At 36.3% G+C, this 14,655-nt stretch overlaps 1 protein-coding gene across 1 annotated transcript; it reads left to right on the forward strand.

The window, feature by feature from the left end:
- Window positions 1-5,636: 5,636 nt before the first annotated feature.
- On the forward strand, window positions 5,637-13,565 carry LOC140235816 (uncharacterized). The gene is made up of 5 exons (XM_072315816.1): window positions 5,637-5,747; window positions 9,269-9,477; window positions 10,589-10,668; window positions 11,691-11,754; window positions 13,504-13,565. Coding segments are annotated over exons 1-5 (417 nt in total). The 5' UTR covers window positions 5,637-5,745.
- Window positions 13,566-14,655: the final 1,090 nt, after the last annotated feature.

Genomic DNA, 14,655 nt, shown 5'->3' on the forward strand with positions numbered 1-14,655 from the left:
GATTTCGTGAATGGTAAAGATCCGCTCATCCGCGGACATAGTTTTACTGAATTGAATTGAATTGAATTTATTCGTTTCATTTCCATTTTACATTGCATTGTTGTTAACATATTGACACATAATATTACAGTAATATATCAGCATGAATTGACAGAATATAGGGTACTTATAGTACAACGGAAATGGGGTGACCCAACTAAAAGCATAGCTTATAAAATTTGTAGGTCGAACATGACGAGTAATATTCATAATTATGTACAGAGTAATTAAGAATAGAACATATATACAGACTCCTGAAACATATTTACATAACTTGTACATAATATTTACATCTTAAAGGTAGTAAACATGAATGAGAAAGAGAGGGAGAGAACGAGAGAACGAGAGAAATAGGGGAAATAAAGTGAGAACCGAAGGGGGGAGAGAGGGGGAAGAAAAAGAAAGAAAGAAAAAAAGAAAGAAAGAAAGAAAGAAAGAGAAAAAAACAAACAAACAGTGGAATTAAAATGAATAGGAATTCCACATGAATAATATACCATGTAAAAGTTGATATAACATTACCTTATAGGGTAAAAATGTCCAGATACGGGTATAGAATTATAAAGGCTAGTTACATCGTAACATATTTACTCAGAATTTGAGGCTTGTGGTTTGTTGAAGAGAATAGGCTAAAGAATTCCAATATTTTGGTCCAGCAAAAGCAAGTGTATTGTATTTAAAGTTGGTTCTAATGGATGGCAGGTGGTAAGAAGAAGACTACCGAGTGTAGTGATTGTGTACTTGTTCATAATTCATAACAAAAAGTGACGAAATAACCTGTGGAAATTCAGAATCCTTCGAGCTGTATATAATGGATCCTAGATTCATAAAATATATATCCTGTACTTTTAGAAATTTATTTTCATAGAAGAGTTCATTAGTGTGAGAACGTGATGTTGCACCAGAAATAATTCTCACTGCCCGTTTTTGAAGTAATAATAATTTATCCAAGTATAATTTTGCTGAGTTTCCCCAGGCAAGAACGCCATAATTGAGATAGGGTAGTACAAGTGTATAGTATTCGCAATATATTCTTTGGAAATATAAATTTTATATTATTGATAACGCCAACATTTCTGGAAAGAAGTTTACTTAAGTAGCATAATATGCATTCTCCAGTTCAATTTGTCACCTATAAGTAGGCCAAGATATTTTGTATTCCATCGTGACTTTGTCTATTTGCACATTATTACAGAGTATATGGCCTTGTAAAGATGATAATGAATCGCTAGTTGGTTTTCAAGAAATTTAAAGATAACTTGTTTGCATGGATCCATGTAACTACAGATTTCAGTTCTGAATTTATAATATTCAGTAGTTGGTGTGGATCTTTGTGAGAGAAGAAAATACTAGAATCGTCGGCAAATAATATGAAAGAAAGAAGTTGTGACGATTTGGGAAAATCGTTTATATACAAAATAAACGTATCCGGGCACTTACCCCCTGGGCAACCACCCTCCGGATAACTACCACAAGGATACAGTAACTACCCCCAGGGCTATTCCCCCTAGGGCAACTACCCCCGGACAACTACCTTCCTAGGGCAATTACCCTCCAGGGCAATTACCCCCTAGGGCAACTACCCCCCCCCCCCGGACAATAACTACCTATAGGGCAACCACCCTCCGGATAACTACCACAAGGATACAGTAACTACCCCCAGGGCTATTCCCCCTAGGGCAACTACCCACGGACAACTACCTTCCTAGGGCAATTACCCTCCAGGGCAATTTCCCCTAGGACACTACCCCCCCCCCCCCCCGATAACTACCACCCGGATAACTACCACTCATATATCTACCCCGGAAAATTACCCCTAGATAACTACCCCCGGATATCTACCCCCTGGATAACTACCACCCGGATAACTACCACCCAGATAACTACCACCCAGATACCACCCAGATAACTACCACCCGGATAACTATACCCCCCCCCCCCCGGGTATAGCACCTACCACCCGGATAACTACCCCCCGGATAACTACCACCCAGAAAACTACCCCCTGGATAACTCCCTCCCCCCTCCCCCTCCCCCCGATAACTACCCCTGGATAACTACGCCTGGATAACTACCACCCGGATAACTACCCCCCCCCCCCCGAAAATATCCCCATCATTCGGTTCATTTCCTTTCCCCCGTATACCTACTCTATTCTCTATTCCCAAATACAATAATTCGACACGAAGTCTACGTTCACCATCAGATGTGTTGTTACTCCAAAAGTCCAGAGGAAAACATGGACGGGATGATCGTGCCTTCTCCGTTATAGGACCGAAATTGTGGAATCAGCTACCTATTCAGATAAGGTAACTGTCATCTACAAAAATATTTAAATCCAAACTTGAAATGTATCTGTGAAGAAAAATAGCTGAGCGATCAAACAGATGTAAGGCTTTATCACTTTGACCCTCATTTAAAAAAATAATAATAAAGTGGTCACTTACATGTTTCCATACACCCTTTCTGCACCGTTTGACAGTATTTAGGTATACATTCATTTATCTGCTTAGGAGTTTATATTGGTCGGTTCTTTATGCATGTAATGTGAGATCTTTGTGCTCTAATTCTTCATATAATCATATCCTTTTGACGAATCCTACCGTTTTTGTTTTCCATCGCCGGCTCGTGTGTGTAAACCGTTCCAGTGGCCTACTGCTGTTTTTTTTTTTTTTAATTAGCCAATTGTTGTTTTGAATATTTTCTTTCCATTTTATTAGAAATGTTGAAAATGATTCGCTTACTCCGATTAAACCTTTAAAAAGTAATATCTTTTTAAGTTAATGTCGACAATTCTGCCTTTCCCTTAATATTCATGATATCTGATTGGTCGTTTTGTGAATGAAAATAAATGTAAATAATTTCTTCTTTTTTTGTATATGTATTCAAATTCGAGTTTCAGCACTTGCATAATGTATTACATTATACGTATTCATTTTGGGTCGTTTCTTTTTTCTTGTTCAATACTATATCAAATTTATGTTAATTTCTACTTGATATACGATTTTAAAGTACAACTGCTTTTCTTGTATTGCATTTTCTTGTTGAATCGTACACATACGCATACATGCAAGTCGTTTCACAAGTCTTATGTTACTGACCCCATGTTGGATACTATAATAATTTAAAAGAATTTGCTAAGTTAATGACATTAAAGATATGAACTGAAAAAAATTGCTTTCCACCACAACAGTTGATTGTATTGTTTGTGAAAAATCCTCCATATTTTTACTTGTCCTTGAGTATAGCGTGTCCACAGACCTCTTCCATTCGTTTCCTCTTCTTTTTCTTTCTCCATTCTCATGAATTCCCTGCTCCTCTTTCCTCGTTCTTCGTTGTCCAGTAAATACGTATGTGCATTTTTCTTAATTTATGTGTTTTGTTGCTGTTATTGTTGTTGTTGTTGTTGCTGCTGATTTGCGTGTATATCTTCTTTCAAGTTGGTCACATTTTCCTGGTATACAGGGCCAAATAGTGTCTGTGCCATAATATTGCTATGTTATGATATATTTTATATGCATTCGAAAATTATTGTGTTGCTGATAGTATGCTTCTATTGTCAGCATCATTCATCAATGATTAATTATACAATGGTATATAATATATATATATATATGTATATATATATGTATATATATATATATATATATATATATATATATATATATATATATATACATATACATATGTATAATATATGTAAATGAATTTGATATGAATATATTTCATTGGTATATATACTAGTATTGGTGTTGCTGTTGCTTTCATTCCAGTGTTCCACGTCCTATACAAGCTTGGCTTTTAGTGGAACAATCTTTTCCATCGTTATGATTACTTCTTTGTTTTTGTTAGCATGACAAAATGTGCATTGTTTCGGGGTTTTTTTTGTTTTGTTTTGTTGTCATAACATCATACGTGCATAATGTTATTTCACATTGTGTTCAATGAACTGTCCTTATCAGTTGAATGAAAGTCAAATTGACACAGGTACCACTTTGAATATTTTTTTGATGGAATGAATAAACTATTGAATTGAATTGATTTGAAAGGACTTCATGTAAAAGTGATTCTAATTTCATTCTAAAGTGATTCTAAATAATTGTGATCGCTTATAATTTCGTAAGTCAAGAAATAGTTGGAAACACATAATTGTGCAAATTTGAGGTATGATGTTAATAAAATTATTTACCTCACGTCTCAAATCTCGATAATTATGCGTCGACCTATTTTGTTTTTCTCGTGTTCACACTACAGAATTGAAACAACCACGTTATCTCCAGAATCATCACTTTCACCTAAATAATCGTTTGTTTGTTTGTTTGTTTTTTGGTATGATTACATTCACACTCAAGGCGAACCGAAAAATACTCATGATATGAAATATTCTGTTCAACATAGTTTTAGGCCCCACACATACCGGTTTATATGTTTATCAGCGGAGTTGATATTCTCACAAGAATGAGCGTGTTTGTCATGATGTGCATAGGCGTTCATTTCTTGCAAATCATGAAGATATTGCAGGTACAAACATATGGAATAAAAATATTTTCTCAAAAAGACTTGGCAACGACAACCATAGGAGCTGCATGTTTTGACCTCGAATCGTGGAAATATTATACGGAGAATTAAGCTTTAAAGTCGTTCAGGACATTTCTGCTCTCTTATACCTGGGATTGGCGAAGGATAAAAAAAAGATATATGAACTATAAAATGCACATGACATCAATGAAAATGTCCGTGAAAATTCAATCGTTTCAAAGTAACAAAATCCTCTGACGTTAGTCTAAAAGTCTGTTGTATATGTTTCCATTTCCATGTGAAATAAAGTGACGTACTGCTGTAAAATCGATCTGAATAATATATTACATAATAATGTAATATTCCCGGGTATATTGTCTTGCCAATATCAACCTCAAGAGTGATATCGTTTGTATCAAGTACTATGAGCTAAACAAGGATGATAATACATGTAGGGCCTACATTGTCTGATGTACTAAAATGTAAAATGTATGCATGTTTATCATCGCGCCGTTCTTACACCTTCTCTCGAGATTGACACAAGTCCAAAGATCCCATCGTCCTTTAAAGCGACTTTTTGTTCATTATTGTTCTTTTGTCAGTAACTTAATTGTGATAGGTCACGCTCCAGTGGATTCCTAGTTCGTCGAGTTCAGCCTGACGAAAATAGTTCGATACTCGGAACAAATACGCACAACCAAAGAGTACAAAACCTGTAGTAGTCAAACTCTATAGTATCGGAACAGGTGGCTCTTCGTCTGTTCAATTCAGCGCGTAATTACCTTTTGACCGATCCGGCGCACAAGTACACGGACTCGGCCGTGCCCCGGGGTGAGACACCTGCCGCTGGTCATGTACACATACTATGGGATGGTCCTGTACATACAGGGAGGCTTCTCTCTTCCACCTCCCTGAAAGGCCATCTTATTCAAGCCGCCGTCGTAATGGTTGGCGGCAGAAGAAGCTGACTTATCCTTGGATTCTGCAAAAGGCACTGAAAGGGGAAGAAGAGTTGGTAGACAACGGGAGTTATTCGTACAACTACAAAAACGTCAACATTCTGTCTCTAGTTTTGTGACAGGCAAATGTGATTGTGAGAACAAGCATTCCGTACATTAATATGCGGCGCGGATGAATGGAACGCTTCTTCATCGTTTGCAACTTTGATGAGTGTATGACTTGATTCAGATGTAAGTAAATTTGTCTGAATGCTCAGATTCTAGGAACTTGCATTCCTTATTTTTAATAGATCCTTTATTGCAGTACGTGTCAAGACAATAGTTTGATAGTTAGGTACAGTATGTATTGTAGTTGCTGGTAATATGGCCTAGCTACTACCTAGCCCCGGAGACCGCGCCGCTATGCGGCGCTGCACGTTGGGGCTGGTCGCAGTTAAGCTACTACCATGATTTCCATCTCTGTCTATGTACTGCAGTTTAATGGTACTTTTTGATATTGGTGTAGAACTTATTTCTTAGATCCAGTAAATGTTGGGTGTAAATATGATTTGTGAGATGTTTGATAGGGGAGGGGGAGGGGAGAGGATGGAACAGCTTGTATCAAATGCATGTTTGGTGTTGCCCTATGGTTTAAGAGTTCCCTAAGAAATATGATAATGTACTCCACTATCTTAACCCCCCCCCAAAAAAAAAAAGAGAGAAAGATATATAATGTATACATGAACATATGACTATAGCATGGATGGTAAGATATTTTCACCAATGTTTTCACCTTTTTTTTTGCATATTAAGAGTGGAAAAAGTTTTTTTTTTTTTTTTTTTTTTAATGGAGTCTACCTATGCTGGATCAAAAATCAAAGTGGGAAACTTAAGGGGGGAATAAGAATTTTCTGACAACTCAAACTTCAAATGACATAGGGAGTATTATAAGGGCACAAAGATTTTTGAATGAACTGACTATCTTTTTTTCATTCACTCAAATTTGTTATTTAAGAAGTCATGAGACAAATTCAAGAACCAAATATATGTTACAATTTCCCTAATTTGAGAAATCAATTCAAAATCCTACAATTTTTGCAAAAATTGATTCTTCTCTTATTTCATTTGAAATGTTGATTTGACAGAAAATTCTTCATTTCTCTCCATTCATTTTATCCCTCTAGATATTTTGGGTGTCAAAGATATAGAGATCATAGCTCCGTTTTAGCAACTGAATTTATGTTTTTATTGTGTTAAATTTGTCTTTTGTTATTGTTTTATGGAAGAGCATTTATGCATAAATGACTACTTCTTCACTTTTGCAATTTTTACTTTTGTGCCTTGGAGAGAAAAAGCAAAGGTGTTCACTATGCATAAAGTTTCTCTTTTTATGGACTTACCGAGTTCTCACTTTTCACTTTTCAATCATTCATATCTGTCTCTGAAATATGGAATGATTGAGGAATATAATTACATGCTTAGACAAAGACTATATATATGTGACCCTGCACCACAAAACCAACAAAAAGTCGCCAGGCATAGATTTTTAGTTCAGGGCAGATTCTGAAAGAGCAGACTCTAAGCTTTAAAATAATGTATAACTCAATTCAAATGGTCTCCCCTAACCTACCTAAATACTGGAAAGAAAGCACACACTTTTGAAAAGTGTGAACTGAGAAAAAGAGGCTCTGAAGTACACAGTCTATTCAAACGCTTAATCTTTACCAAGCCGTGCTAGCCATACCATGAAATGGACAAAACACAGGATGTAAACCACTGGAGCAACAACAATGAAGAGATTATCAGATTTGGCTGAAATTCAGCATGTTCTATAAACACATTCTGCCCATGATTAATGATAACTTTCAAAGCAGTAGCGTTATCCTTTCGAAAGTTATTAGACTTGAAAGTAAAGACTGTGCAAAGGATTTCAAGAGATAAAAAGCGATCTCCAAGACATAGCTAATCATTCTATTCTTCACCAAAAAAAGGGTTATAGAAAAACTGCTAAAAACATAATTTCCCATTCATGTTAAGATCACAAACTGAAGAATAATGTAGAAGAAAGATAGTTCTTTCAGAAAATATGAAAAACTCAAGATTGACTTGGTTGACCCATTTCACCTTTTTTTGAGTCCTCACGTAAAATCAAGGGGTGCGACTTTTTGTTTGTTTTGTGATGCATGGTCACATATTATGTTCACATATACGAAAAATATAGGTTCAACTTTACACCTTCACCAGTGTCACACTGGGAGCACCTATGTTACAGATGTGCAACTTGGCCCCTTTCAGACCAGAAAGGTGCCAAGTTGCACCTTTAAAGGTAGACACTGGTCTGAAAGGTGCAAAGTTGCACCCATAAAGATGCCCCCAGTTTGACACTGGTAAAGATGCAAATTTGAACCTATTTTCTTAGAGTATGGTTCATATACAGTTTGTGTTACTAAAAAGTACCAATTGCTGTATTACCTGAACAGTCCAGATTCTCAATTGATTCATATTAGTTATGGAAATGCAGCTGGTTTAGCATGGAAGTTCACAATTTTATGGTCATGCATAGATGGAGGGACTATTACAGTGTAGACAAAAATGGTGGCATGCCTACAATATGGCCTGAATTTTATTTACCAGTTTTAGAGGACTTTTTATTTTTTCCCCAAGGCTGGAAATCTTTCAAGGGATTGCTCAAGGATCTGATTGTGGGTAGTAGAATAGAGTTGGTATATCATGTCAATAACAATATATAATCTTGGTCACTGTGTTTACTACAGCACTGTTTTTATGCATGTACAGTGGAAAGTTGACATACAAAACGTGTAATGTTGCTGCCATATTAAGTGTTTTGTTTTATCAACAGGCAAACAATGACTAGCATAGACATTTGAAACATTAGAATTTTAATGAACTACTGGTGTTCACAAAATAGATACTGTATGTATGTATGATATGACAATCAAATGTGTATATGTATGTATTATTATAAGTAGAAGAAGGAATCTCGAGTATGTCATTTGGAGTTTCAACAAGGTTTTTGTTGACAAAAATTTTCGGCTCACATAACCTTGCGCCTACGTCAGTGTATTTATGCTGTACATGCATGGTGGAGTACACCTAGCAATATGGCTCCGAAGTTGTGCAGTATACATATTAAGCAGTACATTTTATAACTCTCATGATTTCTTACGTATTCATGCAGTTTTGTGTTTTATGTGTGTAGGTGTGTGTCAGTGTGTGTGGGCATGTGTGTGTGTGTGTGTGTGCGTGTGTTGCAAAGAGAGAGAGTAACATTATATTTCAGTAAAAATATTTCAGTGAAAAAAAGTTCCAACATGTTAGATTATGATAGAAAATTCTCATCCATATTGACCGATTCGGGTTTGTTGAGGGCAGCAGACATTTTATGGCACTGGGCGCAGTCATGAGCTCAAATTGCGGTGTCTCAGTCGACCCCCCCTGCTCTCCCCCACCCCCAGGGCAACATGTTTATCGCGCACTTGTAACAAAGGTTCGCGCACTAAGCAATCATTCGCGCACTCAGTACGAGACGCCCATTGGCTAAAGCAACCATGCATCAGTTTTTCATTCTGCGCGCGTGCTAATGTAGGGAGAGGGGTGGGGAGTGGGAAGGGGGGGGGGTTGGCTGAGACACCGCGTAATGGCGCTGCCCATGCCAAAAATACACATAGCGCGTCACAGAATCGGTCAATACCATTAATTGTTATTGATTCATCATTGTGATGTAATGATTCGTCATTGTTGCATGCTTTCAGGGAGGGCTCCACAACACCTCAGGGGTCAAAGAAGAACAAAAAGAAGCGGAAGAAGAGCAAGAAGAAGCAGCCGGAGGTTGAAGATGATAACACTGGTCAGGTGGACGTCATCCAGAAGGAAGTTGACCAGATCGCTCAGATCATGGTGTCCAACATTGACAAGATGCTGGACAGAGGGGATGCCCTGGATGACCTGATGGTCAGTGTAGGTAAAGTGGAATCTCACACTGTATCAGTAGATCAGATATACATGTAACAAAGTCCTCTTTTGACAAGGTGATATTTTATATACAGGTCCCAACTTTTTATTTAGAACTTTGTTTTTGCACCATGATATTGTGAAAATGTGGTATAAGGTAATTGTCATTGTTTTCAAGTCCTTGCTGTAATAAGGTTCCCTCATCTGCTCTTATTCACTACGAGACGTTTCTTTTGCTATACATTCCACCAGGGAGGTGGGGAGAGATTTCATGTTCACCTCCCTGATACCACTGATTACCAGTTCACTTCATCTGTCAACCCTTCGAAACATTTGAAAAAAAAAAATGGAAATGATCAACAAAATGAAGAAGGTCATAGCAGGGCCATTGAGCTGAGCTGAAGTTTATGATTATGAACTGTGTGCCAAATGTGATGTTTCAAGCATGTTTTAGGCTTTTTGCCAAATTCTATGCGAGCACAAAAATTACAGTGTTTGAAGAATGTACAATGCACATGTTATCAAATTAGTCAGATTTATTGCAAGGAAAGAAAAAAGGGTAGTGTTGGTAATTGTTTTCTCTATCTTTATGTCCCCTTTGAAGGACCTTATAGACAATGGGGATAAAGTGCCTCACCTACATGCACTGTTGCCAGCAGGAGATTTGAACCAGGGACCTCAAGAGTGAGAGTCTGTGATCCTATCCACTGAACCACGATGGCTCGTATAACTGCCCTCTGGCCAATCAAATTACTTTGATGCTCAAGCCCATTTCATTACACATGTGTGTCTAATTGCATTATACTTTCTGAATCTGGTAAAGGGTCCAAAAGCTTCAACCTGCTGTGCTGCAGTAAGAGACCTAGGTCTTCCATTCTTAAAGTTTAAAACAAGCAATGCACAAACAAGTCAATCTGGAAGTATTGAACTGATTTCATAATTTTTTAAAAGTTGCCACCATAAGGATTGTGTTTGTAGAAAGTGTGGTGAGAAATTTACACAGTTTAGATGGGTGGAGACCCCAACTTATTGGTGTAGTTGTCAAATGCAGGGCTCTATTCTGCAATGTTTGCAGCAGGCTGTTTGCTAATTTTTGCCTTGTGTCATTTTTTTTTTCAAAGAGGATCTTGAAGCTCAAGCCAAGGGTTTCCAGGTTGTTGCCAAGCAGGTGAAGAAAAAGGAGATGTGGAAATACAGAAAGGTCAGTTTTCTCTTCCATCAAGGCAAAATGCATGTGGAAGATAGTGGTAGTTCATTTGCTGAATACAGACAGGAGTTCAGACAGAATATATTAAGTATTAGACGAAAACTTGTAGGGTTAAATACATGATAGTGCAGCATTCAAAATTTTGAAAAAATGCATTTTTTTTTTGTGTGTAGTTTTGAACAAAATAATTCTGATTTGGAAATTGAAGTAGAACTGTATAACCCAAACTTTGTGCCTATTCCTATCCATATAATGTATATGTAAACAACATTCCTGCTAGCCACATTTGTATGTGAAGACATGATTCAATATTGCTAGAGTCAATTTATATTTTCCATTTTTATCATTCCGAAATATTCATGGATATCCACATTTTCTACTGTTTTAAGTTTGTTATGGAGAAATTGTTCATAAAAAGGCTTTCTTGCTTTTGATTGTAATCTGTGATTCTCGAAATTCGGGAAATTATAATGCACATGAACATTCCAGTAGACCCTATTTTTTTTTATTTTTTTTTTGGCTGTGAATGTGTTCATGAAAACAGTTTGTGAAGTCTTTTCTTCTTTCATGTGAAAACTGTTTTACAACAAAAAGAGATTTTTAAAAAATGTGTTTAACTGAAGAATTTAAGTACTCATATTAAAACAGGAAACATTTTGTTTCCACAAACCCAGGCCTTTTAACTTTGTAGGAGCAAGCCTTGGTATGAGAGAACATTTTTGACACATGCCTTGGAATGCCAATGCACGCATTATTGGTCTTGTGCAGTAAAATGATTTCTGTGCAGAGATGGGTCTTGTGTTACCCTCTGCTTTTTATGATGCACAATTTCATTAGACAATAAATGCTTATGATTTATGTTAAAGTATCTTGCATCTATGATTCCAGTATTCACTTGTTAGAGTAATATGTACAGTGACACTGATAACAAAATGAAGTACTTTTAAGACCCCGAAATCAGTGATGTATTAATGAATGCTGTTCAATTTATTTTACTTCTTTTTTTTTCCCTACAGCAAACAATAATTCTGACTATTATTGTTATTCTCATCCTTGGTGGCATAGCTGGGGTAGTCTTATGTGAGTATGTTGATCCCTGGATAATGTTGTTACATTGCATTGATGGGCAGTGTATACTGTAATAGTCCTTGAAAGTATGAAGTGGTATAAAAGAGTGAGGTTCTTTTGCCCAAACTATTGATTTCTTATTATTGGTAATATCATCTTCTTGAAGCAGTGTCTGAGGGGGTACAGAAAGGTTTAGTTTTATGTCTGGGCATGTTGACATCAGGGTCCCGTTTCATAAAACTTGTTATCATTGGCAACTGCCACATTTCTATGACAAATTTGCTCTTAGCCAATCAGATGAAAGGATTTTAGTAGCTTATAACAATTATGACAACTTGTCACTGATAACAAGTTTTATGAAACGGGACCCAGGGCCCAGAGATGGTGACCTGTTCTGGCCACCAAAATATTTGATTGTAAAATGTTGGCAACCTAAAGTAAAAGGATATGTAAAAATTCCTTTTGAATTTTAGCTGCCCAATCGGGCCACCAAGAGATAGCCTTTTTGGAAATCAATCTTTATTGGCCCTGGGCCATAAGACCACCATTAATGTTGAGCCCTGTACACACACAGGCTTATGTATACATTGAGTAATCAACAAGTTATGAATTCTTTTTACTCAAATTGTAAAGTAAGACTGAGGGACATTACCTGGATTAAAGAACCTCTGGACAGCAATAGGACATTTTGTACAAATGCCTTCGTCAGTCAGTCATCATCAGGCCTTTCATAAGCCACATTAAATATGTAACCCTGTGTATTATAGAGTTGAAGTGAATTGAATTGAATTGAATAGAGTGCTCGAAAATTTCTGTGACTGTCATTTCTCTACACAACAACCCATCATACTATGCATCACATGGCTACCAAGAGGGATTAGCCAATCAGATCATTACTAAATTTCTTTTGCCCTATGGTACTATGTATTATCAATGGTGTACACCTTCAGATTTTGTTGGTTAATATATATGTATATATATATATATATATATATATATATATATATATATATATATGAAGGGTTTGTTTGCAAAAACTGATAAGTCCATTTTTGAAGATTTTGAAGTACGATCTTTGTCATAAAGTACAAAATAATACCTTTTAAATGATATATTGGGCACTACATATAAAGGTATATTTTTGAAGTTATGGTCAAAAGAAGCAAAAATTTTCTTATTATTCTCTTTATTTTTCTTGACCTTTAATCGCAAATATCTCCATTTGGCAAATATGGACTTATCGGTTTTTGCAAACAAACTCTTCATATATATATATATATATATATATATATATATATATATATACAGGCATGGCACAACATAAGTGTGAACATAGCACATTCAGAGTTTATATATTACTGAATGTGATTGTAAACCATTCTTTTGAAAGAACCATTTTCTAAAATTTCAACTCATGCTTGGTGCAAATTCCTGTATTAGAAGTCAGCATTCAAGTAAAAAAAAAAAAGGAAAAAAAAAAGAATAGAGGCTAAAAATGTGATGATATTTGAGATAGGTACCTACTTAATACAGGGACTACTCAATTTGTTGACAAAATCATGTTATAGCTGTTGTTGCTGTCTAACATGTCTTCTAGTCTTCAGTGAATAGCATGTGAAGTTCACACTTTTAAACAAAATTTTTTTCCCCACAGTGATCCTAAAACCATGGTGACCTAATGCATGCTTGCCTTCAGAGTTCTGCCAAACGAGTTCACTCACCTTCAATGTTTCTGCTTTGGACATTGGGTGTGGACATCAGGTGTGGTTGGTCAGCGGTGTTTGCATCAGAGCAGAGCCACATTTGTAAGGAATCGCAGTTGACCAGAAAGTGAAGATCAGTCATAAGATCACGATCAACTGCTATGTACTGAAGAAATTTTAAATTATTCAGAACCCTGTCCCGTTGATAGGTGTGCCTTGCAGCAAACTTATTTCTCTCTATTTAGAAGTGTGTCTGTTTTGAGGCTAGCAGAAAGGTGATATGTACCATAATGGATACTTTTACTGTATTTGGTCTTTGGTCTCGTATACTCTTCTGCGGCTAGGTGATCAGTTTTCTTGTTTTTGTTTTGTTTTGTTTTGTTTTGTTTTGTTTTTTCTTAGTTTACAGTACACTACAATATATTCCTTTTATAATAATTTTGCTTGAAATTGGCGTTCTTTTTAGCAATATCAAGCAAAGGAGCCCAGAACTATTGTGTGTGTGTGTGTGTGTGTTTGCGTATATGAGTGAAGTGATATTTATGTGCATTGCCTCTCATGTTTCAATTTTGAATCATGAATGACATCTTGTGAAATTTTGAATTAAGCCCAAAGCATAACTGGGTTAATTTTTAAGCCTGCACACCGAGTGCTGATGCTGTACGACTGATGCCTCTATGTAGTACATGTTTGTTTGTTTTTTTCACATGACATCACGCTGCCAAAAATTTGCCACATTTCCTAGCATTCTGTCATAGTTTTTGATAACTTGGAACTAAGCACACATATTATGGCTCCAAATATTGTGATTGAAGTTACTGTCCAAATAGTAGATTGGACATGAATATATTTCTTCACATATTCAGGTATTCAAGACATTTCTTTGAGGCATCTATTCACTTTTTTTTACAACCTCTATGTGATGTATTGTGCTTTCCTTCTTATCCTCTAAAGCTGTAGGCTGATTTGCTGTACAATGTCATCATCAACCTTGAGGATAGATTTGTTCAGTGAAGTGAAGGAACAGTATACTCAGGTGTATCCAAGCACATGGCATATAGCTGACCATGCACGTGGCACATGGTCACTTAGTGGCTGACCATTCACAGGGTATGAGCTCATGTTCTATTTTCAATACATTTCTCTTTAAATTTAACTCAACTCTTATTTTTTTAAAGTATTTTTTGGTATCATCACAGTTGTGACATCA

Source organism: Diadema setosum, chromosome 12 (assembly GCF_964275005.1).
Source record: "Diadema setosum chromosome 12, eeDiaSeto1, whole genome shotgun sequence".
Taxonomy (NCBI): Eukaryota; Metazoa; Echinodermata; class Echinoidea; order Diadematoida; family Diadematidae; genus Diadema; species Diadema setosum.